Consider the following 25,222-nt stretch of genomic DNA (forward strand, 5'->3'; position numbering starts at 1 on the left):
AGAGAGCGAGAGAGAGAAAGAGAGAGAGAGAGAGAGGCGGAGAATCAATTAAACCAATTTAATTTCTATTCACGGGCGCGATCGTTTGCAGGGGTGACGCCCGGAAAAGAAGAAAAGCAAACGCTGAGAGGCAAAGTCCTGCAACTAATATATTTCCCGTCTCGTTTCTAACACGCTTCGCACTTCTCGGAGACTCATTTAGCTCGTCAAACCCGCCTGTGCACGGCCCTGACGAATTATTCCACGACGCTTGCTATCCCGCGGAGTCGCCGCGGTATCTTGTATTGTATTGTATTTTGAATACAACGTTCTTCTCCCGACGGAAACGACAAGATGTAATAACTTGAGAGTGCCCAACTTGAGACAAGACCCCAAAAAGCAGCGCAACAGGTTCGCGCAACCTGCCAAAGGACGTCTCGCGTTCCTACGACGGACAACGATCCGCCGCTGGAGGAGGAAAGGAACGAACATAGAGGGGACAAAAGGGAAGGAGAAAGAAAGGAATAAGACGGCGGAATGTTGCACCGACGATTTCCGGCGGTCTCTTCACGTGCTGTCCGACGCACCCACCGAGTGACATAACGGCGACTACGGGTGTTGGACACGTGTCACGCATCGGCGAGCATACACGAGTGGTCGGCGATATAATGCGCTCTCAGCGGGCCAATCGGCTATTTCGGCTGGCCAATAATCGATCGATTTTGGAAATTAAACGTAATGGACAGGGGAAGAGGAGCGAGCGAGCGAGCGAGCGAGCGAGCGAGCGAGAGAGAGAGAGAGAGAGAGAGAGAGAGAGAGAGAGAGAGGGAGAGTTCATGTCCTCTGCACTCTCCATATATCCGCGGCTTTCAGCTTCCCTTTTAACGTCCTTCGACCAGCAGCTCGCGCTCGGTTCTCTCTCGCCTCCTGCGAGAGCGACGTGCTTTTTTCTCCCTACCCCTCGTGTGTACGAGCGAGCGCTCTTCAGCCTTATTTTTAACCCGCCGCCTCACCCTTTTGTTTTGCCTGTTTTCCTCGCCAAGGCCTGTGCCGCATTCCCTCTCTCTCTCTCTCTCTCTCTCTCTCTCTCTCTCTCGCTTTTCCTCTTTCTTTCTACCCCCGTCGACCGCGACTGTAACTCCATACGCCGATTAACCCTTTTGCGCGGTGGCCGATACTGATGCCGCTGGTACCGCTCGTACTGATGGATCTTGCGCTAATGAGGAGCGGCCGAGGTCGAAAAATTAACCCTAAACCCGACGATGCCGCGTGCAACAGCGACACATTCTACTTAGAATCAGCTTTGGGAAGTGACAAGTTGAAAATAATTTTCTCCCCAATAACGAGATTTGGTCGACGGCTCTCTCTCTCTCTCTCTCTCTTTTCCGCTAGCAGTGATAACGATGACGTAGTTACATTCTTTGGGTTACGGTAAAAGATATAATGGTCACTTTTATCGTTACGCTGCACATTTGCCGCCTTACACCTGCGTGTTTTGTGTGAAGATTGTATCAAACTACGTAGACCTAAAGTAACCTTCTTCTTCCTCACGCCGAAATGAGAGCAAACGTTAGCAATTCTCGGCATTGTGATCGATCACTTATTATTTGCGCGTTGCAAGTCCGAGGTTCTTACGCAGTCTCTCGCAGCTGACATGTCGCGATTAATTAAATCTGCAGCTCGGGGCGGCGATGAATCATAGCTCGGAGAAAGCTCGACCGAGAATTTCGTTTCCATGCACCAATTGCGACCGGGCGAAGTGGGACGCTTCCGAACAGAAAGAGGAAGAAAAAAGGCAACAAAAAACGAAGAAACGGCACGGCCCGCGTTCTTGTTTTAAAAAAGAGCGCGTATCCGGGTCTCCTGAAAAATATATCGGCGCGCCCGTGTTGACACCCCTCTTCCCTCCCCCTCTTCTTCCCCCTCGAGCGGTTAACGACGATCACGTTCGCGTCGTAACTCGCCTCGTGATCCGACCACGCCGCGACGCTCGTGCTTTAAATGTTTAACGGAAACGGTACGTGGCGCGCGAAAACATTGTCTTCGGCGCTCGGCCGTTTTTAATTGCAGCCCACCGCAATTTTTTCCCATTGCGTTTTTAATTGCCTCGTTGACAACGCCGCCGTACGTACCGCCGGCACGTGGAATTGCGCCGGGTCTGCCTTATTGCGCGCGCGAAGCCCATCAATCGCGGTCCCTTCGATCGCGGCCGGCTCGCGAAGAGATCGAATCTATCTTCGTCCAACCTTGCCCTCCGCCCACCCCGCGGCGGGAACGCCCTCCCGCTCGGATGAGCCCATCTTCCGACAAATTTCTCGGATGGATTTATGCTAATGCAACCGCCACCTCATCACCCTCCGCCCCCGTCGCATCCCCCGCATTTCTCACACGGCGATTCTTCCCGTTCGATGTTGCAGGAGAAGATAGAGTACGTTTTTCTTGTGATTTTTACGGTGGAATGCGTGATGAAGATCATAGCTTACGGCTTCGTCGCCCATCCGGGGGCTTATCTCCGCAACGGCTGGAACCTGCTGGATTTCACGATAGTCGTTATCGGGTGAGTACGATTCAACTCCTTAAGAAATGTCCAAGTTTAATTATTATTGCCGCCCGCGCCCGACACACGCGGCTGCTTCTCCTCTTCTTTTTCTTCTCTTTCCTTTCTCCCGGCTGGATTTTAATCCGCAAAAAAACCGCCAGAGATTCGCCGTAGCTTTCTACCGGGCGGGATTAAATAAGCCGGCGGAGAATTTTCACGCAACTCTTGCTCGCTTGGCGGTACACCTCGGGCGAGCTTGAGCTCGCGAAATGCGATATAAATCCGTCGGCTGGAATTTGTTCACGTTAAATAGAATGGATGTAACGAGACTGCCGTTATATTTATTTTATCAGCGTATCCCCGGAGAAAAAGTTTGACTTTCTCTCGCGCGTCTCTCCCGCGATCCGTCTGCCCCGTCGTCTGAATTTTCCAGCGCGTCGAGACGATCACTTAGGACGAGGCGAAAAGAAGAGAGAGAGAGAGAGAGAGAGAGAGAGAGAGAGAGAGAGAGAGAGAGAGAGAGAGAGAGAGAGAGAGAGGAGAGCGAGAGATCCTCAACGCATCGCGATAATACCCGGCGTCGTTTCGTTTAATAAACACCTTCGTGCCTGAAACCCGACGGCTGGCGGGCGGGCCTCAGCCGAGATAACATCCGACAGGCTATATCGATTGCAAGTTAATTGGACCAATGCCGGGGTAATCGATAATGCGTGGCGATCATATACACTTTGGCGCTGGTAGTTTGCACCTGATGATGTCTTCCTAGCGTGCACACAATGTCGATGACGTCCGCCAACGGACGAGCGAGCGCGCGAGCGCGCGAATGGCAAGACGCGACTAATTCCTCGACGCGACGGCGAGAGACGCGTCCACGTAACGACGCGATTAGCTTTCTTTCGGAATAAATACAACGGAATACACGGAGAAGACGATAAGCGTACACATCGTTGCGAATATGAGCAGGAGACCGCGAGGTAATTTCGCGTTGCCAAGCGCGACGTTAAGTCTCATCGCGCTGTTTCTCGCGTCAACGTGGAGCTCTCTTGAAGGGCTCTCTTGGAGGAGTTTCAGTACTCGCGAGAGGCAAAACGCGAGTCTGCACCAGTCACACCGAAACGATTCGCACGCCCGGCAGATTCGCCGCTTACACACCGCGAGGGAGCCGCATAAAAGTCCCTTCGACCGTTTCCTCGCGTTCTCGTCACGGCGGTGACGGGGGTGACGCTTCGTAAAACCGATCAGCGAGCGTCTGGAGTGAATTAAAATTGGATTTAAGCCCCCCGCTCGTCGGAGCTCGTCCGCGTTCGATAATTCGTGGAGCGTAAGTAAAACGAAATTGACGATATGTGAGCGAAGGCGGCGCAGGCGGCAGGAAGAAAGGAAAGAAGGAAGGAAAGAAAAGCGTGGGAGGGAGGACAGAGACAAGTGGAAAAGGACGGATGAATGGGCGGATGGACAAACGGGACTCGTTGAAAATCTTCTCGTCGATCAGCGACGCGGAAATCAGTTAACGCGGCGGCAATTCGGCCGATCGTCGACACAATGTCTCGGCTGCGTGTAAATGAGAGCCAGTCGGGCGTAACAGCGCGCGATCGCCGATTGAAATTTCACGAGAGCCGTTTAAGTCGATAATGCCGGTGCACGGGGCTGCGCCTCAATCGTCCTTTTCGCGCGCTCCAGCGCCGATTACTCCCGATTCCGCAATTAGTAGCATGCAAATTGGGCGCTTTTACGCGTCAGGCTCAAGCTCAAGCGATTATTACACGCGCCGCGCAGCTCGCCCGAATTTCACGGGACGTCGCCTCGCGCGCGGGCGCGCGCCTCCTCTTTCCCTCTTTTCATCCTTCCTCCCCGCCCCCCCCCCGTTGAGCGCGCGCTGGAAACCCGCGACGTCGTCTCGGGAGTCCTCGATATTTCCCGCGCGGCAAGAGAAGGGAAGAGAACGAGTCAATGGGGCGACATTCGAGAGATCCGCGGAGGAGGCATAAGCATTGAAAATCGCTAACCGTCATTGCTACGTCCTCCCTCTACCTGTCTCCGTCTCTCCCGCTATTATAATCCAGTCTGAACACCGCGCGCGGTCTCGATATACGACCCCTATGTGCGTCTATTACCAAGAGGCCCGGCGCGCGCGTGCTTTACACATGATGACGTAAATAATATTAGCCTATTTACGCGATCATCGATTCTCGCAGGAATAAAGAGATCACGAGAGAGAGAGAGAGAGAGAGAGAGAGAGCTGGCCCGTGCGCGCACGTGTACGTCCACGCGCTCGTGTGTACGCGTGCATTATATCGCGTAAAACGCTCTTGAGAAGTTGACAAACAGAGCATGTCGGCCGAGCGAGACCCCGCCGCTGATATTCCGCTGTTAATGATCCGCGATCGAATTTGGCGAATTTTCGCGATTCGTTCCGAGCGAGTCCAAGCCCGAGAGAGAGAGAGAGAGAGAGAGAGAGAGAGAGAGAGAGAGAGAGAGAGAGAGAGAGAGAGAGAGAGAGAGAGAGAGAGAGAGAGAGGGAGAGAGAGGGAGAGAGAGGGAGAGAGAGGGAGAGAGAGGGAGAGAGAGAGAGAGAGAGAGAGAGGGAGAGAGAGAGAGAGAGAGAGAGAGAGAGAGAGAGAGAGAGAGAGAGAGAGAGAGAGAGAGAGAGAGAGAGAGAGAGAGAGAGAGACCACGCGCTGTGTGATGGTCGTTGGTGGATCGTAACTGCCTGTTTCGGCCTGCCTCCTCTCTCCCCGCCGATCCTTCCTTGATAACTTATCGCTCACGGTTAACGACACGACGATCGATCCGTCTTAATGTCCCGTGGGAGAGAACATGCGCATCCCCCGACTCGACCATTACGCGCGGCCATTATTCAAATGACGCGGAGCCGATTGCGCGAGGAAAATGCAGCCGTCGGTGACATTCGAAATTGTCTCGTCGGCTCGGAGATCGTTTCCTTCCTTCCTGCCTACCGCCTGATCGCGCTCCGATCGCCTATGACGTAGCGTTTGCCGAGTGTTTGCCGGCAAAACGTCGCGATTCGCGGCCGAGTGGACACGGAGAAATGACAAATGGACGGAAATGGATGGGGGATTTTAGAAAAGACCGCGTCGCTTCGCTGAAGAATTCATCGCGTCGGTTTATCGTTTTTTTTTTCCTCTTGCTATTTTCCATCAATGGCTCAAGCCGCGTTCAGCTCGTAAACGTTCTCATAAATGACAGCGTTTATAATGCCGTTAGCCTCGGCACGGCATAAATCTTTCCTTCGGAGCGATTTATTTCCCGTGAAAGTGGCTTTCGCTTTTTTTTTCTCACCGTGTCTCCGCTTTATCGCAGCTCGTAATAAGTCATTAATTCTCATTAACCCGATACACGCAGGAAGAGGTGGGAAGGGCGAGGAAAGGGAGAAACAAAAACGAAATTCGCCTCTCTTTTCATTTCAGTATGGTGAGCACGGTGCTGACGATACTCATGAAGGAGGGCTTCGACGTCAAGGCCTTAAGGGCGTTTCGTGTTCTGCGTCCTCTCAGGCTGGTCTCCGGTGTTCCAAGTAAGATACTCTACCCGCGCGAAGTATCGATTTCGCCGCGAATAATGTCGTCCGCGTGGAAGAAGCGTATCTTACGAACAGTTAACTGAATTTCGAGGCGATTTACGCACGAGACCACGCGCTTGTTGTTGTTGTCGTCGAAGAGCATTGTTCAAATGTTCGAGTAAAGGATCTCAGTCGACCCTTCGCGCTGCAAGGGCGTCGTGGCGGCGCGCCAGCCGAAAGTTCGCTACACAACAATACACATTTCAGACTGAAATTCCAAACATTCGAAAGACTCTGCGCGCCGCATTTCATCAGAAATTCCCGACGGTACTTGATATCCGTGACCGTCACAAGCGCACAGCGAAACACTCGAAATCAATGAATGAACAAGTGAGGTCGATGGATAGCGAGCGATATTAACGAGTCGTCTTTTGCATTCACGGCCTCCTCGTGGCAAGCGCAGAGAGGGTTGAATGAAAGATCGACGCGTGGTTTCTGCGAGAATTCGGCAAGGTTTCACTCTCGTTCACACTCGCGTTCACAGGTCTTCAGGTGGTCCTGAACTCTATTTTGAGGGCGATGATACCGCTTTTGCACATCGCTTTATTAGTTCTCTTCGTCATCATCATCTACGCCATCATCGGCCTCGAGCTGTTCTCCGGGAAGATGCACAAAACTTGCAGGCACAACGTAACTGGTAAGTGCCATGCTTCAGCTTCGCTGCGCGCCGCGCGGCGATAAATAAAAGTTTCACAGACGACACTGCTGGCAACGGCGTTCCAGCGCGGCGCCGGACAGCACGTCGGATCGATACGGCTGTTCTCCAATTTATTAAATTTTGTATTCGGGATTTCTGGCAGAGCGAGTCCTCCCGCTGCGCGGCCTGAGAAACTTCGTTCCAACGGAGCGGCTTCTTCGAGCGAGTCGCGCCGCGAGCGATTCGTCCTCGTCATCGTCGTCGTCGTCGTCGTCGTCGTCGTCGTCGCCGTCGTTGTCGTGAAAAATTCAGCCGGGCCGCGTGTTTAATGCGCCAATCCGCCGGAGATTCCTCGCGCACGCTCGATCCAAAATTAACTCCCGAGTCGTGAACTACCCACCACCACGTGAGATTCCACGTGGCCTCCGATTGATCCCGACAAACGCGATTCCGAGAGAGAGAGAGAGAGAGAGAGAGAGAGAGAGAGAGAGAGAGAGAGAGAGAGAGAGAGAGAGACACAAAGCCTGTTAAAAGGACGGGCCGCTCGTTTGAAGTTCAAGTCGATCGGCTGAGAGAAGCCTCAGATTCGAGCGCTGCATCGAAACTACCGGGTGTTCGTCTCAACGTCCGAGGGGATATTTATCCTCTCCCTCGGCCTCCTCCCGCCCGCCGCGGGGAGACCATAAAAAATTAGCGAGGGCGGAGATGCGAAATGTTGCGGGGCCGCTTGAATAATGCAGAAATCGCGGGATGCTCTTAGCAAGGGGTCATCCCGTGAATTCAGCGTGGATTCGCGATAGCGCGGAGGGCTGGAGGCGGCGGGGGAGGAGGAGGAGAATTTGGCGGAGGGCCCCGAGGGAACTCCCGGCTTAGCCTCGAAACACACTTTTCGCCGAGCCGGCTATTTTAGATATGATTCAACCGACGCGAAACTAACGTCTAATTATTATTAGCGCGAGGGGCGGTGCGCGAGCGCGACCTGCGGCGTGCCGTTCGTCGCCCACCGCGAACAGCTGATTCACGGGAATGCGTAAAATAGCGTGTGCACCCGTGTCAGACCCGGGCGATACAAAAGCATGTCGGCCGGGAGATGCAAGAGTCCGCCTAATCGCTCCCGCCGAGCTTCCCCAGCCGACGAACAATTAGCACGCTCTCGCGGCGCCAGCTCGTAAAATCGGGACATCTTTACGCGGGGATCTCTTCTGCGAGCCAAATTATAATAACCTAACTTGAGCGATTAGAAATAATCGCGTGGGTTATTTCGAACGATTTGCGAGACTTGGCGGAGAGCGCACTTTCTCTCTCTCTCTCTCTCTCTCTCTCTCTCTTTCTCTCTCTAGAGCGGTGGCACATTTTTTCGGCCAATTGTAATTGGTTGAAATTGATTGATTCGTATCTGTCAGTCGACCGATATCTCGAGCATTTATTCATTTGTGTCAATTGTTAATTATCGCGCGAATTATCTGGTCGAACGACATCGCGATCTTCGTTGACGTGTCTTCGTTTTCTTACGCTTATGTTTCGCTAATAGAACTAACCAATCAGAAATAATCGTGCTGTCATTTCCGAACATTTTCGAGAGCGACTTTCTTCGCGAGGTGGATCGCGATTAAGAATTATTTCAACAAGTTGTGATTTCTGTCAATCAGCTTATATATATCTCCCGGCGATATATTAATTTATTTTAATTATTAATTCGCACAAGTCACGTAATTGACGGCGGCGCAACCGTTTGGCGTTTTTCAATTCTACGTTCGCATTCTGCTAATGTGACAGTTGACAATGAGAGCTCATAATTATACCCGTTTTTTCTCTCCCTTTCAACGCAATTCGACAAAGGATCCAGATTTGTCGCGTCGTATGTAATTTACGATTCAAACAACGTTAACGAAGCTGCCCCTTAATCGAGCCGTAATGTACCGGAGAAACGCGAGACAGACAGGTCGATAAATCGCATTAGTGGGAGAAGAAGGCCGCTACGCGTAGCGCGTGGAAAAAATATGCAAACATTTTAACGGGATGTTACGACATGTTGAACTTGGTTCGCGGCTGGCTCGAACCAATTAGAACTTTCAGCGCCGGCCGCTATAGAGCCGACCTCATTACGTCCCGCAGCCACCACAATCACCACCGCCATCACCACATTGCTGCCTTCGTTATGCCTTCGGGATTAAAAATTTGATTCCCCTTTATATCGCAGGCGAGATAATGGACAATCCGGTACCTTGTGGCCCGGGAGGCTTCCAGTGCTCTCGGGTCGGGGCCGAGTACTACTGCAGCAAGCAGTTCTGGGAGGGTCCCAACTACGGCATCACGAATTTCGACAATTTCGGACTGGCCATGCTCACGGTCTTCCAATGCGTCACCCTCGAGGGATGGACGGACGTGCTTTATAACGTAAAGTCACGCTACGCGATCGTCCCCGCTCGGGATCGATCAGCGTTGCTTTTATTCGATCAATTTTTTCTTGCACAACGAGAACTCGCGCCGCGCGTAATTATCGCGCGCCTCCGCTCGTCCATTCGCAGCGTTAACTCTCTAGTAATACCCGTGCTAGAAATTGCTCAAGTCTCTCTGGCCTCCCAGCGAGACCGTCCAAATCCGTTTCGAAGTGGATTATTCTGTTACGATATCGATTAGGAGTCCCCAAAATGGGTCCAGCGTCGAAATAGAAACTCTGCGAAGCTCGCGCTTTTTTTCTGCTGAATAAAATTGATATACTTTTTTGGAGTTGGATAGGGGCTCCTATTTTTGCGCCAGCTATCGAATCCGATAGGGCAAAAAAAAGAAGGAAATACTTGAACACCATGACTATTCATACTTTCCAAATATTCAACGTTTGGAAAGCACAAGTATTCATGCGTACTGCTCGATTCTAATCTGAAACGAAGATTAGGAGAAACGTTTTTCGGGGAAACATTGGGGAGGCCAGCGGGATCTGTTTAGATTTCCTATTTGGATTTGCGCGTTGAAAACGTTATCCTTCTGATCCTTCTGAAATTTACGCAAATTCTAACCCAGAGTCGATGATTTTTCGAGGATACGGTTATGAATTCCAATTAGATTTCAATTAGACCTCAAATGTTCCATACGGGCGCTACGCCTAAAATTTTGTCGTGCGCTAATCGAGCACGTATTATTTCGTATAATGGTATCATTAAGAGAGCGTGTTATTATACCGGATCTAATACCTGATCGCGTGGCGCTTCAATTAACCGCACCTTCGAGTTCCCGCTCATTGAATGAAATTGCTGATTGTCCGGATAATTTCCATAATCGAGTTTTACCTTACGTTCGCAGATCGAGGATGCGATGGGAAGCTCGTGGCAGTGGATATACTTCATTTCGATGGTCATCCTCGGGGCTTTCTTCGTGATGAATCTAATTCTCGGTGTGTTGTCTGGGTAAGTGTCGAGAAAAAAACTCCCCCCCCCCGTAGGCCATCTTTCGTCGCGAAAGAAGAAATTCTCGCACGTGTAATTTTTCCCGAGTTTCGACGAATCCGAAATTGCCGGACGTACTTCGAGCGGTAACATCCAACATCTCGTGTGTTTCGTTGAAATATCGAGACCGACATTTGCAATATGATGCAGAACGATCGTTCCTCGTGATCCTCAAGGCGAATTTTTCAGAGGATATAACTCGATTGATCGAGTTCTATCCTCGCGGAGTTTCGCAATGCTCGCTGAAGAGGCGAGATAAAAATATCTTTTTCTTAGGTTAAGACACACACTCCGTTGCGTATCGGCAAAGGATGCGTGGCTAATCGAGGCATGATGAAGCGATATTGATGATAAGCGCGTTTAACTTCCTCCCCTCTTTCCATTTTATCCCATCGCTTAACGCCAACGCGCGCAAACATCTCGTTAGCGAAGGCGTCACGAGATAAATATTCGAAACACGTGTTTCAAAGGAACGAATCATCGAGTCACTCAGCGCGCGCGATGACAGGGACGCGTGTCCCGTCAACATTTCGAAGGAAAAGAAAGAAAGAAGAAAAATCGCGGGGACGAATAAAAATCACGCCGAAGAAACAGCCACGACTCTAATTATACCATTAAGAGATTCGATCGAATGGAGCCGTCCATATTAGAATTCGCATCTCGACGAGGCGGCACGGCTGTCGACGGAATTCTTCGAGGGACGCGCTTTCATCAAAAGGCATTACCTCTCGAATAATTAGATCCTTGGCGGCGCGGATCGCTGCTTCTATTTTGCCGGCCGTATGAAAGAGAGGAGATTGTAAACGAGAAACGTGTCGTCGTTGTCGTCGTCATCGTCATGTTTCGCTCGATGTTTCTCGCGATACAGGTAGATGCATTTACAGCGCGCGTTCTTTCTCGCTCGTTCGACCGCGAGCTCTCTCTCTCTCTCTCTCTCTCTCTCTCTCTCTCTCTCTCTCTCTCTCTCTCTCTCGGTGCGCAAATAACGGCGGGCGTCCTTTCACGCGCGTCTCGATTTCTGTTTCATCGCGCCTTTCAATGTTGCAATTACGCGCGTCGCGCGTCGCGCACCTCTAATCACGAACGCGCAAGCGGCACTACATGAAAACTCCCTCTGATCCTCGGTGCAGCGAATTCTCCAAGGAGAGAGAGAAGGCGAAGGCGCGTGGCGACTTTCACAAACTCAGGGAGAAGCAGCAGATCGAGGACGATCTCAGGGGCTACCTCGACTGGATAACGCAGGCGGAGGACATCGAGCCGGAGGCTGACGAGCCGAAGATGCAAGACGGAAAATGTATGTATACTTGTGACTTGGGCCCCCAACGACCCCACAACCCCTTCCCCTCTGCCTCCCGATTTCAAATTCAATTGCCCGACTTGCGAACAATTCGATTTGTACTCGCGCGTTTCGCGCATTAACAGCTCATCGTTCATCGGTCGGTCGCGCGTTTCAATCGCGCGCGCTAATTTCCCAAATGGCGGAGAAGCGCAATGCAGATGTGCGATTGTGCGTTTACAATCCACGAGACATTGGATTTTACTGCGGGCGAAATCAATTTCATTTATCTACGCGATCTTCCCAAATATTGCGCATTAATCAAATTAACGCAGAGAAGTGCGCGAATGAAATTCGGAAAATTCTTCATGCTAAAGTCAGTCCCTCGAGTTGAAATAACTCTCTCTCTCTCTCTCTCTCTCTCTCCCCTTCTACCCATCTTCCTCTGTTTCTCCTTCTCCCTCCCCCCCCTTCCGCTTGAATATTATACTAGTCGAAGTATGCTAATTAATTGACCGAGTTTCAACATTGAATATTACATAGCCAAGCAACAGAACGAAATGGAGAGCACGGATCAATTGGAGGGCGACGAGGAGGGTGTCCAACAGGAATCCATTTGGAAGAAGAAAAAGAGAGATCTGGACAGGTGAGGCAAAACACGGGAGAAAAACGCGAGAGTCCGTGCTCGAAATCATAGCTGCCGCGGTATTGTCCGTTTCAAAGTAAAGCTCGAGGAATCGTGTCGCGCGCAACAATTCGATCGCGCGGCATTCGGTTGCACAAAAGACAGATTTTCCGCGATTTTCCTTTATATTCCGGGAGGAACGCCGTACTTTTCCGCAGGTACGCGCGCGGCCGACGAGCGTCAGAGATCAAAGAGTCATTTATCGCGACAAGAGCCGCCGTAAGCATTTCGCATGCGAGCGAGCGAGCGAGCGAGCGAGGGGATGTTTATATCGCGCGGCATTGTTTGTACGTGTCGCGAAAATTCGCAGAGTGAACAGGCGGATGAGGCGAGCCTGCAGGAAGGCCGTGAAGTCCCAGGTCTTCTATTGGCTCATCATAATTCTGGTTTTCTTGAATACCGGCGTCCTCGCCACGGAGCACTACAATCAGCCGCGCTGGTTGGACGACTTTCAAGGTAAATACCGTCGGCCGGCGGTTAGCGGGAATAAAGTTGACTCTCTCTCTCGTGTTCGAGAGACTTGTGTTTGCCTTTAATTATAAATCGTCCCGTTGCCTTTGGTTAATGTGCGCTTCGTAACTGCTCGCCCGCCCTCTTCTCTGCGCAGAGATCACGAATATGTTTTTCATCGTGCTGTTCTCCATGGAGATGATGCTGAAGATGTACAGTTTAGGCTTTCAGGTGAGCGAGCGTGAGTCGTCGCGTTCTTTGAACTTTGATATACTCGTAAACAAGTAGCCCGCTTTCGTTGACGTGGCGGATTAGTACAGAGAGAGAGAGGGAGAGAAGAGGAGACGCGCTTCTCTCTCCTTTTCCTTTCTCGAGCGAGCGCGATCCTCACAGACGTCGTCTACTTACTTCACAGGGTTACTTCGTCTCGCTGTTCAATCGCTTCGATTGCTTCGTCGTGATCGGCTCGATCAGTGAGATGATCTTTACAAATACACATGTGATGCCGCCTCTTGGCGTTTCCGTACTCCGTTGCGTCCGGCTGCTCAGGGTATTCAAAGTAACAAAGTGAGTATAAATTGCCGACCAAATGTCTCTTTCTAGAGAGACCCGTCGTTAGAATTAGGGATGCCGATTTTTTTTTTTCAAACAGATCGATTTAAAGATCGATTCGAATCACGAAGAAAAAAATCGGTTTGTAAAGAATCGATTTCAGAAAATCGACTTGAATCGATTGTATGCATGTAAAGTGAAGCACTCATTAAAGTATACTATCTGTCAAATTTTTATACTCTAAAGCAGACCTCGTGTAATTCATAGAAAGTTTAATGTGAATTGAAGAAATTAAATAGATGGTACTCTTTTGGTTGTGTTGTGTGCGGCCACACAAGATAAAGAAAAGATCTTTAAATCTTTATGCTAAGGATTTAATTGGTTCGATTAAACATCAATCGAGGGTTTTTAAACGTTATTAAATAAGAAATCACGTTTACTATTATATGCATATGTATATGTATACAATATATACTATTATATGGAGTGGCTGTGATTGGTTCCGCGCGTTCCGTTCCGCTGAAAATTTTCGCCCACGGGACATCGGCCTGAAGGCAACGTAATGTGCATCGTGCAGCCATTGAATGAGTTCAAATATTACAATTAAAAAGAATAAAAAAAAAGCTATATTACTAGTAGAAACTGGAAAAATCGTGTTGGCGATTTTCAGAATTTACAGATCGATCCTTGAATCGATTCGGTTCCAGAAAATCGACTTGAAATCGATCTTTCAGGCTTCGATTAATCGATCTCCGATTAAATCGATTTAAAATCGGCATCCTTACTTAGAATCATATTCGCCGTGCCCTTCGTCATCGAGCTTCGTCATCGATGCACTCATCGTGCGACGTATATCGTTCACTATCGTATCTCTTGTCACTACGAATGTGTCCCCGGGGAGGACCCCTTGTTAGATTGTTAACATTAAATAAATTTTCGTGGAATATCCGCGTGCCCGTTTGTTGCAGATATTGGAGATCACTGTCGAATCTGGTGGCCTCCTTACTCAACTCGATACAGTCCATCGCCTCCTTGTTGCTCCTGCTTTTCCTTTTCATCGTCATCTTCGCTCTTCTGGGCATGCAGGTAGATCGAATCGCGGTGCGGCTGAGTAACGCGACTCGTTTATTCTTCAACGTTTATTCTCCAAACAGGTCTTCGGTGGAAAGTTCAGTTTCAGCGACATGGAGGAGAAGACGCGTCACAACTTCGACAGCTTTTGGCAGAGCTTGCTCACCGTGTTTCAGGTATCCCGTGCGCGTCATTTCTCACGCGAGCAACGGAAAAGAGGAGAGCGACGGGGGAGGGAGAGCAAAGAGAGAAAAAAAAAACCGGAAAAAAGAGGAAAAAGAACGAAACTCGCGGAGAGGAGAGCAACCGCGCCCGCGCGGCGGGCGGCGGAGCGCAATTCCGCGCGCGCTCAATTGCGCCCGCGAAATTACACTCTTGATTTATCGCGAAAATACTAGCGAGTAGTAACGGCGCGCGCGAGCGCGAGCGCGGGCGCCTCCACGCTCTATTTTCACGCTTCTATTTTTCCTTTCTATTTTCCACGCTTCTAAAAGCGACGCGGTGTATTTGCGTTTCGCGCTTCCAGATACTGACCGGCGAGGACTGGAACGTCGTAATGTACGTCGGAATTCTGGCTTACGGCGGCGTCGCCAGCATCGGTGTGCTCGCCTGCGTTTATTTCATCATCCTCTTCATATGCGGCAACTGTATCCTTTTGTCATCGCGCTCTGACGCGCCCCCCTCCGGACGAACAATGTCGCCGCGCCCGGCTCGCGCGTTCTCGAGCGAGCGAGCGAGCGAGCGACATCGCTTGTCCGGTCGGATCCAATAAATTTTCATCGATCCTTGACGCAGATAGCAACGCAGATATCCTCTTGAACGTATTCTTGGCTATCGCCGTCGATAATCTCGCCGATGCCGAGTCCCTAACTGCCATCGAGAAGGAGGCCGAGGAGGAGGTGAGTTCCCTCCCCCCTTTAATGTTAACCGCTCGCGATACATTATGTATTAGATCGCCGATCGTTTCGCGGACGTAATGCGCGCGCGCATGCGCGAATTTAATATGTATACCGCGGTGCTTCATTAGACGCGCCTCGATGCTCGCACCAACGAAATTCTATACATTAAGGAGATTATCTTTTCATCGTTTCCTCAATTAAAGATTCATAGCCGCTGTCGGTAAAAGTCACGTGTACTTGCCGTGTACTTGTACCGTGAAAACTTGTAATTTACCTCGTGACTGTGCAAAGTTATTTTTGCACTTATTATTTATAACACGTGCACACGGTGTTCCCGAAAGTTCGGGATTGTGCAACATTTTCAGCAACATTTACACCGTTGCCGTTACATCTCGCAATTGGATCGCGGAGTCGGGAACGTTAAACGAAAAATGTCGAGACGCCGATACTTATTGAGTGAGCGAGCAGCTAGCAGCAACCAGATCGATCCACGATTTTTCAGCTAATTTCAGGCATGAAATTCACTCGATTCTAATCGAGAGATTCTAAATCGGAGATTTGGTTAATAAGTGTATAAAGATGTATGAAAAATTGAGATTTGCAGATGCTCCATCTCGACAATTCCGTGTTGGAATTTTCGACACTGATTAAGCTCCAGAATACGCTACGGAAGTCTCGCACGATAATTTTCGGAAACACCCTCTCCGTGTATTTTAAGATAATAGCGACGTGAATGATTCGAAATACTTTTCATACATCAGCTCTCTTTTCCACCCCGACGCTGAACGCCACTTCATAATCTCTCGGTTAAATTAATGAGCCGCGTCGGCATCATCGATCACCTCCCGTCGTAAGAGAGGCCTTGGCGTAAGGAAGCGAATGAATTCAAGTGCACGTCATTATCCTCCCGGCGCTTTAGAATCCCCGTAACTCTTTTGTACGAGAGCAGCTTCTCCCGTATTTCCATAAACGATCAGGCTGATTCGACCGCGCTCTGTTCCACCGGAGGAGATGCGAAGTGCGTATTTGCATCGCGCCAAGCATTTACGAGAAGTGGGTATCACGAGGCGCATTATAGACACACGGCGAGTTCGCTCGAATAAGTCTGCAGGCATGACAATGGCGACGACGACGACGACGACGACGACGACGACGACGACGACGACGACGAGACGACGCTCATCCCCTGTGAGGGTAAATGAGCGTCGTGTTCAACGGTCGTATAAGGGCGATAAAAAGGGTGCTGTTCTAATTTTCTCCTTCTGCCACGTCGCATCGATACGCGCGTGAGATGCGTCTATCGTATTTTGTATTATCGCGTCGGCATATCGTCGCGCCAAGTTTATAATGCCGGTGGTGTTAGTTCGGTCGGAGTGCACACGGAGGAAAATCCGTACGTACCGATAGCTGCTGTGTAAGAGACACGCTTTGTACGCGCAGGCTTGGGAAATAACGTGTTACTTGCAACTTGTCGTTACCGCTGCGAGTTGCGACGTTTTCAAACACCTAGTGGTGAGAATACAGAAAATAGGGAATTGCAGCGACTCGTTGCTCGGGTAACGACAATGATAACGAGTTGTTCTTAAAACGCGATTTTCCCAGTCCTGTGTTGTATGCACACGTCATTGTTTATATATACTTTTTAAATGACAATCGCGGAAATTGTTACAACTTTGTCGAGTCGCGATATAATCGACTTGGAACTTTCCAAAGTGTAGCGGGAGTTACGAATCTTTGAGAAACCGCGATGGAGAAATAACGTTCTCAATTTAGCGTGAAAAAAAGATTCTTCGCTCTTCGCTCGAGCACTTCAACACAGGTATTAAAATTATCCGAATTAACACGGGCATTAGACGGGGAAGTCTCAGAGGAGGGTTCGTTTCCTTTATCAGATGCGCACAATTCGCAAAGTTACGCGGCGCAAGCAACGCACTTTTGCTCGCGCCAAGTAATCTGAAGCTGTGGCTTCGCAAAGTTTCGCAGCTGGTTAACCATGCCTGCCCGATAACAACCATACGCGAGTTTGGTGAAAAAGCGTTGAACGCGCGCCGGGAGTTACGATCCTCATTAGATGTGCGCTTTCAGCGCGCGACGCGAACGCCTTGTTATCCTGCGTGTATTCCGCATATGCGACGCTCGAATCTTCAGCCGTAATCGCGAGACGAGATCAATTACCGCGACGTGCAAATTAATGCGCGATCAACGTGCCGTATCTCAGCGCGACAATAGCGCGAAAGTTAAGCGACGGAGTGGAATGTGTCGATACTGCGAATCGAACGTACGGCGGACGGCACGATACGGTATTGTTGTTTACGGACGACTCTTTTACAAGCAGTAAAAGAAGCGTGTCGCTTTCTTCCCGCGCGAGCTGCAGCCGGCGTGCACTTCCAAGTCGTGAGGTCGCGGCAATAGAGAAGTTTACCGCTCTCTTTCTGTCTGTCTGTCTCTCTCTCTCTCTCTCTCTCTCTCTCTCTCTCTCTCTCTCTCTCTCTCTTTCTCCGTCCGATCAAACTTTTTATCGCGAGCGCATCCGTCGTCGTTCGACTTTACGTCGCACGTGAAAACCGACGTCTCGTCGGATATTCGCGTTTCCTCGAGTAAACGAGTCGATGTTATTACGCGCGCGTACGCGAACGTTAACGAAATAATAAACGATTGGCGCCAATTCGACAAGCGGCGATTTGCTACAGTAAGCATAAGTCAAATGTTTGTGCGGGTTATTTACGCTCAAACTCGCGAAAATGTGTTAGCTCGCTGGGCGAGAGAGAGAGAGAGAGAGAGAGAGAGAGAGAGAGAGAGAGAGAGAGAGAGAGAGAGAGAGAGAGAGAGAGAGAGAGAGAGAGAGAGAGAGAGAGAGAGAGAGAGAGAGAGAGAGAGAGAGAGAGAGAGAGAGAGAGAGAGAGAGTTTTGCATAATAATGATATTAATCGTCCAGGAACAATGTTAATTGCCGAAAATTTAATTAGTCCCGATTTATTAGAAAGGGATAAACAACACACCGGGCCGGTTCCGATATCACGCCCGAACGGGCATGAACGCACCGCTGAAACTCGCGTTCTTCGACCAATCTTTCAATTTATTATTCAAATTATTTTATTTCTATTTCCTTCTTTCACGGAAGACGTTAATAAATTGCACGTCGCGCCGTTTTGCTTCAACTTTGCGGCGAGTACGCAATAAAATAGTATTTGATTGAGACCGAGGAAATTATATCCTTATCGATTGGATTAAATGACGCGGTCTGACCATTGCGCGTCTTTTACTACTGGTCGATCGGCGCGCGACCCCGTAATCGCCGTGTGCGATTCACAAACCGTGATAAATAAATTATCCGATTGGTTTCGTGGACTGGAAATTAGCTGAAAATATACGATATGAAAATGCACTTCAATAATTGAGATAATATTATCTGCGAAAACGAGGTCTGAGTGAATTGACAATCGGCCTGTACACAATTTCCTCGCTTCAACGCTCCAACGAATCGGCTCGAATTGCAATACTATACAGCAAGTTATCGATTTGCCGAATCGATCAATCTGTCTTTTTCCGTAAAAGCAATCTCGACGTCCTAACTTCTTTGTCATCTTTTCTTCCTCCGACGACCTGCGCCGCTGTGGGCTCGCTGCGTTTTTCATTCATCTTCTCGCTTTAATATCGCCGGTCATTTACCGCGGATTGTTCAGCAATATTCTATCCGCGACAATTCGCCCTGTCTGTTGCCTACTTCGCAGGCGGAAAAAAATAAATCACGCAGCGGTTCACCGACGAGGGATGAGGTCAGCGGTGAAGCTGGCGACGATGGAGGCGAGGGGACCGGAGGAGAGGACGAAGGCGCCGGTACGGATCTCGAACACGATCCTAACGAGACAATGGAGGACTACGAGGCCGCACTAGACACCGAAACGTAAGCTTTCTCATAACGTAAGGCAACGTGTAAGTTGCCGATGTAAGTTGTAACGACGACGAGCTGCTATTACAGTAATGAGATTGGCGGGCGGTATTACGCTTGCGCGACACTATATCGTGGGCTGATAATGCATGAGAATCTTCGCGGATGTCGATAATCACGGTTCAAGGACCAAGGATACGTTTGACTTTGAAGTTCCTCCGCAGTTTCGTCAATGACGTCTCGATCTTCAGACCGAGTCCGTTGACCGAAAAGAGGAGATAAATTTTGTGCGAAGTTTTGTGACATTAATTCTCAGCGTCTTCTTTTTCATGATACGCATTACAAATTCCCTGAAAGATGAGTGATTCCCTGAAAGTCTTCACTTACGGTCGAGGTGATAGAAAATCCCTGTCGTGTGCTCAATGATTATCACTGGTCTTAGATCGGAAAAAAGCGAGGACATGAATACGCATACGAAAGTGCGGCTCAACATTGAGTCGGACGAGGAAGAAGTGGAGGAAGAGGAAGAGGAGGGAGTCGAACAGGAGGAGATGCAAGGTACGTGCTTAATGTTGTTGTCGCATGTGATTAAACTTGAAATATTGTTCCGATAATTATCGAAATCATAATTAAAGATCCTACTCATAATTCAGTTCCCTATTCACGATTAATGTTTCGATTTTTCGATAAAAAAAGCGCGACAAAAGTCACATATAATTCACGCGTAGAGTCATTAAAACGTTATTCTTTTAATGGGAGTGAGCCGGCTTAAAATCAGCCGGTTCAGTGCGCGGCGAATGTGTACGGCTGTGTTGGCCGATGGGACGTCGGTCAAATCGCGCGCATCAATTTCTCAATTGCTTCAATGTGCGAATTTGTACAGCGATATCGATTCAATATGTTCGCCAAAAGTCGGCTTGTATTTGACAAATTGCGCAAAGCGGGTATCCGCTTTAGCCGAATTTTCGCACTTCCGGAGTAGCAGTTCAACGAGCAACTACTGCCTTGACTGTTCTCTCGTCGAGAAGCAATGCGATTTACGATCGAGCATGCGCTACATTATATGACACTCTTGTGAGTGATGAAATTCGTCACTCACCATTTCGCGTTGAAATGTCCCGAGGTCCAGTCAGGTCCACCGACGTTGCCCCATCCGTAAATCCTACCCCCGTCGATATCGTCCGTCTCCCACGTTGCCCCGCAACGTTGATTGCACTTCGCTACACTTGCACTTCATTCGCGGCGCGATTGATGTCCATATTGTGACGACGTTTAACGAATGATATCGGCGGCAGATTCCGACTTATTAAAATTTCTACCTCGAAATCTGTATGACGAGAAAGAAAGTGAAACTTCGCGGACGACTGATTACAATACTTGTCGCGTTAAAAGTCGACCCTGAAGTCGCGAAGCGCGACCGCGGAAAACTTCGTCAGGCAAAATCGAAAACACGGAGAATGACGCCTTTGTTTTGGCGTTTTGATATTCTGTTGAATGAGTTTCCCGTTTCGCCAATCAGCACCGTGTTACAACGGCATCCGAATGCAAAGCAGCAGCACGCGAGTCGCGTGTGAAAAACCCATAATAAATGTCGCGAATGGAAATGCGCGATCGTCACGTGAAAATATATACGCGGAAAATCGCACCGAATGAGGAGCGATCGCGGAGCCTATTATCGCGATATGCGCGAATAGCGTGAAGTCTTATGCACGATGGCCTCGCAATTTATGCGAAGATTACTCCGCAGTCTTGTGCGAAGCTTACTTGGCGCAATTGTCATGCGCATTGTACCGTTGCTCGACACAATTGTGGGATCGCGTTCAACAAATTTAAGCAGACGCAAGGGAACGACTCGATAAGATATCGCTCCGCGATATTTCACGTCATTATAAACGTCATCGCGTATTATATGTCATAAATGTATGTTTTCACTAACGATCAAGATTGAATATTACGATCGGACGTCCAGGCATTTGAGAGCCAGCTATTTCCCGAAAAAGCGATCCCCTCATTATTTCGAGCGAACGTCTTATTCCACAGCACAAACAAACACATGCAATCTAGGCAAGTCGCATTGCTTCTCAACGTCTATCCCGGCCCGCCACCATAAATTTTCTCACTCACCGGACAACACCTCGAGAGCTCAGGGCCGGCCACATTCCGCTTTTCGGATCTGGAATGAAAGGTACAATATCGTCAGTTAAATCCGAGGCCTCGATTAAACGAGCAAATGCGCATGAAAAACGCGCGAGCGGACTGACTCTTCGCGGTCGTAATCCGACGGCAATGCCTCGCTTTACGACTCGAAGAGCTGAGAAGGTGAACTCAAGGGTCTCTGAACGTACCTTCGAGCCGACCCCGCTTGGCCCGAGCCGGATCCTCCGGTGCCGCATCCGCAGTGACCGCAAACGCCGCGAAGTCTGCGACAGAAAAATCATTTCTCCAATTAGTCACGTCGATAATAATCCAACGGCTGTAGTGTGGCCGGCCAAATGAAACTCGACAAAAATGGAACGCGCTGGCGAACCTCTCGCGTCTCGCGTCGTTTGCACCGCTGTTCACACCGCGATGTGACGATTTCGGCACGGTGGTCACGCTCGCGAACTATTACGATTTGCCTCAACGCTCGCGAAATTCTGGGAAAGTTTAAAAAAGTTCCGCACGGCCGTGCGACGCGACCCGGTGGTGTGATTTATGTTTGAGCCGCGACCAGCGCGTTTTTGTCTGCGGACCTGACGCGCGCGTCAAGGTGAGTCGACCCTTTTGTTTATTTCGCGTGTTGCGAGATCGTTATTTAGTTTCTTGATACGCGTCCCTCGATCGCGCCCGGCGCATTTCCACGCGCAGCTGCTAATTATCAAGAGCCGCTATTTATCATTCCTGTCTGTCATGTAATAATTGATAACACTCTTGACAACAACGACAACAACGACACATAACGCCCGTAACTACTACGGGCTCGTACGGAGCGCAGCATTGAAAAGGAAAATTGTGAATAAAAGGAACCAAGATAAATTTCCCTATCGTACACCCCACGCGAATCTCGCGCGCTTCTTTCACTCACTGCATCGTATAATACTTGACTATTAATCATTCTTGCGTCGATAACCCTGTGCAAGCTCAACGGGTCTTTTATGATTCCCTCTCGCAGAAGACGGACAGGAAGTGTCGGCTAGACCGCGAAGAATGTCCGAATACAACATGGCGACTAAAAAGGAACCGATACCGGCTGGCTCGGCGTTTTTCATCTTTTCGAGCACTAATAGGTAATAAAAAAAAGGAGCTTAATCGGGGAGGAACGCAATCTCGGAGGGATCTTCTGCGTCCTTTCTCGAATATCGTTCCGCACGCACTTTCGGCCTCGATCATGCTTCTTCTCGATCGCGTTTCGCAGGTTTCGCGTGTTCTGCCATTGGTTCTGCAATCACAGTTACTTCAGCAACGTGATACTGATCTGCATTATGATCTCCTCCGCCATGTTGGCCGCCGAAGATCCATTGAAAGCCTCGTCTTATAGAAATCAGGTATGAGATCGCGTCGAAAGGCGAATCGATTTCTCTCTCTCTCTCTCTCTCTCTCTCTCTCTCTCTCTCTCTCTCTCTCTCTCTCTCTCTCTCTTTCTTTTTTTCAGCCGCGTCGCCGAACATATCCGTCCGGTTGAAGTACTCGTGCGAAGCTATCGTAAAATCCGTTTAAGATAGCTGTTAACGACGTAACTGGCGAGCGACGCTTTGTGTTGCAGATACTCAACTACTTCGACTACTTCTTCACCACCGTCTTCACGATCGAAATCTGCCTCAAGATGATCTCATACGGCTTCATCATCCACGACGGCGCGTTCTGCCGCTCGGCTTTCAATCTGCTCGATCTTCTTGTCGTTTGCGCCTCCCTCGTCTCCATGACTTTCACGTACGATCATCATGTTTCATATTAATGTCATTTCATGAACGAAGCGCAAAAGCGAACTGTCCTCTTATTAGCAGAGAAAAAGAAGAATGTCAATTCGTTGTCAAATTCTACCGAGTCTTTTATACATCGCCTTTGCATCGCTTTTGCATTCCTCCCGTTAAAAATACGGAGGAATGTGCGAACTTGAAATTCGAGAGATTGAAATTCGAGAGCTTGGTCGATAAAGAGGACACTCGAAGAATAAAATTGCCCCTTGTGCAGATTTGACTCATGACGATATATTCATGATATTATTTGTCGTATGTTTGCAGTTCCGGCGCGTTCTCCGTGGTCAAAGTGCTCCGAGTGCTTCGCGTGCTGAGGCCGCTACGCGCGATTAATCGTGCCAAGGGACTGAAGGTATCTCGCTCATTTGTCTTATCTACCTGTAAGTCCGCTGAAACCGGCCCGATTCATAGCATACACAGCCCTACAGTAGACGTAATAGTAACTCTGCCAGAAGCATAATACCGTAATTGTCCACAGCCAGCTAAATTCAAAGAATCGCTCCATACTTCCGACGTTGATCGCCAAGCGTTCGCGAAGTTGCGATTATCGAAAAGCAAATGGTGGAAGAGCGCCGAGCGAGTTAATTTCGGGAACGATCTCGCGCTACGTATTTTACGGGAATCTTTGTCACGTGGAACATTCACCGCGTCAACGGAAAGAACGAATGACAATCGAACGGGGACCGCTCGACCTACGTCGCGGTGGCAGATATCACTCGAGCGATGCGAAAATTCAGCCGCGCGCTGAGCGATAACGTGCTATTTGCCGCGAGTGTTTTCCAGACACACACACGCACGCGCGCGCGTACACCTCGCGCCCCGAAGTAAAAAATTCACGGCCCGAAATTCCGACAGGACCCTCGATGCATTATAGAGGATTGTCGGTAAGAGAAAAAAAAGAAAAAAGGAAAGAAAAAGAAAAACTTCTACTTCTAGCGATCAAGAATCCGTCTCTTGCGTACTTTCGTGCGGAGAATCGTCGTGCGAGAGCTTAACGAATTCGCGCGAGTCTCTCTTTCTCTCTTCGCTCTCCGAAGAGAGACTTCCCTTCGCGAAGAAACTTCCTCGCTCCCGCGATTTCGAGATGGTCTCACTTGAGCTCGAACTCCGAGTTACATGCGTTTCTCGTCGAGAGAAGTAATGAAAGAAAAAAAATAAGAAAAAAAGAAAAAAAGAAAGAGAAACAGGCGGAACCAAAGAGCAAACCGAACGAAAAAGTAAAACAAAAAATCACGCGACACACACGGCGCGCGTTCTAATTCTCATCTCTCCACGAAATGGGCCAATACATATATATTGTGATTAATGTTGAACCCAGCACGTAGTACAGTGCGTCATCGTAGCGGTAAAGACTATCGGAAACATAGTCCTCGTCACCAGCCTCCTGCAGTTCGTGTTCGCCGTCATTGGCGTACAGCTCTTCAAGGTAGGATTATCGGGCCCCGATGCAACACGGCCCCGAGATTATCTTTCTCTCTGTCTCTCTCTCTCTCTCTCTCTCTCTCTCTCTCTCTCTCTCTCTCTCTCTCTCTCTCTCTCTCTCTCTCTCTCTCTCTCACTCTCTCTCTCTCTCACTCTCTCTCTCTCTCTCTCTCTCTCTCTCTCTCTCTCACTCTCTTGTTCCTTCGAACCTCTTGTAGTTATACACTAGAGTGGCATAACGTACCAGTCGTACAACTCCACGACCCCGAAACCCACCCGTCCCCTTGCTCTCTCAGTCAACCCCAGTCAACCCTTTCTCTCTTTCAACATCAGAATCCGCTCATTCGTTTGTCCACACATTTATAATGCAATCAGCCAGAAAGTAATTCACCGCCTTACCAAATTCACCACTACTGCGGCTACTACCCTACTTCGGTACGCCTTTGTTCGACACCTCGACTTGCTCGACGATTATTTCCGCGTTAGCGGGCCACGCGTTTAATCCGCCGGCGAAACGAAGCCGCTGCGTCTCGCGCAGCGAGGTTTCCCCGAGTCGTTGGGTCCTTCGACGGAAAACGACTCGCTCCTTTCCCGATGAAACTTCCGATCGAGACCGGTTCTCGCGCGGCCGGTTCACACGAGTGTGTTCGACTTTTCGCCCTACGGCTTCGTGTCCGTCGAAATCAAGCAATTCTGCAATATCGATGATTTTACATACCTGTTAATATCGCTGCCCTCGTCCTCTCACGTCCTTCTCTCTCCGGCTCCTGATGGCTCCGTTGTTCACTCGCACTGGCACCAGCACTGACACTCGCGCGCGCGCGCACGTACGATTCGACCGAAG

General features: G+C 49.5%; 1 protein-coding gene across 12 annotated transcripts in view; it reads left to right on the top strand.

The window, feature by feature from the left end:
• Ca-alpha1D (Ca[2+]-channel protein alpha[[1]] subunit D) overlaps positions 1-25,222 on the top strand; it is a 59,418-nt gene that overhangs the window by 4,111 nt on the left and 30,085 nt on the right. For 10 of the 12 annotated variants that reach the window (XR_003113189.1, XM_025300613.1, XM_025300592.1 and 7 more), the window contains exons 3-23: positions 2,397-2,536; positions 5,947-6,053; positions 6,583-6,735; positions 8,936-9,132; positions 10,036-10,139; positions 11,309-11,472; positions 11,998-12,100; positions 12,450-12,595; positions 12,747-12,820; positions 13,005-13,156; positions 14,110-14,227; positions 14,296-14,388; positions 14,739-14,859; positions 15,020-15,111; positions 18,843-19,015; positions 19,443-19,558; positions 22,152-22,266; positions 22,395-22,524; positions 22,743-22,909; positions 23,221-23,308; positions 24,275-24,382. Coding sequence is in view for 11 of the 12 variants with exons in the window: in XM_025300613.1 (XP_025156398.1) it covers positions 2,397-2,536; positions 5,947-6,053; positions 6,583-6,735; positions 8,936-9,132; positions 10,036-10,139; positions 11,309-11,472; positions 11,998-12,100; positions 12,450-12,595; positions 12,747-12,820; positions 13,005-13,156; positions 14,110-14,227; positions 14,296-14,388; positions 14,739-14,859; positions 15,020-15,111; positions 18,843-19,015; positions 19,443-19,558; positions 22,152-22,266; positions 22,395-22,524; positions 22,743-22,909; positions 23,221-23,308; positions 24,275-24,382 (2,661 nt within the window). In the remaining variant the exon portion in view is untranslated. The remainder of the gene's footprint in view (positions 1-2,396; positions 2,537-5,946; positions 6,054-6,582; positions 6,736-8,935; positions 9,133-10,035; positions 10,140-11,308; positions 11,473-11,997; positions 12,101-12,449; positions 12,596-12,746; positions 12,821-13,004; positions 13,157-14,109; positions 14,228-14,295; positions 14,389-14,738; positions 14,860-15,019; positions 15,112-18,842; positions 19,016-19,442; positions 19,559-22,151; positions 22,267-22,394; positions 22,525-22,742; positions 22,910-23,220; positions 23,309-24,274; positions 24,383-25,222) is intronic. The other 2 variants (XM_025300600.1, XM_025300610.1) reach the window with 1 other exon arrangement.

This window comes from Harpegnathos saltator, unplaced genomic scaffold (genome assembly GCF_003227715.2).
Source record: "Harpegnathos saltator strain DR-91 unplaced genomic scaffold, Hsal_v8.6 scaffold11, whole genome shotgun sequence".
Classification (NCBI taxonomy): Eukaryota; Metazoa; Arthropoda; class Insecta; order Hymenoptera; family Formicidae; genus Harpegnathos; species Harpegnathos saltator.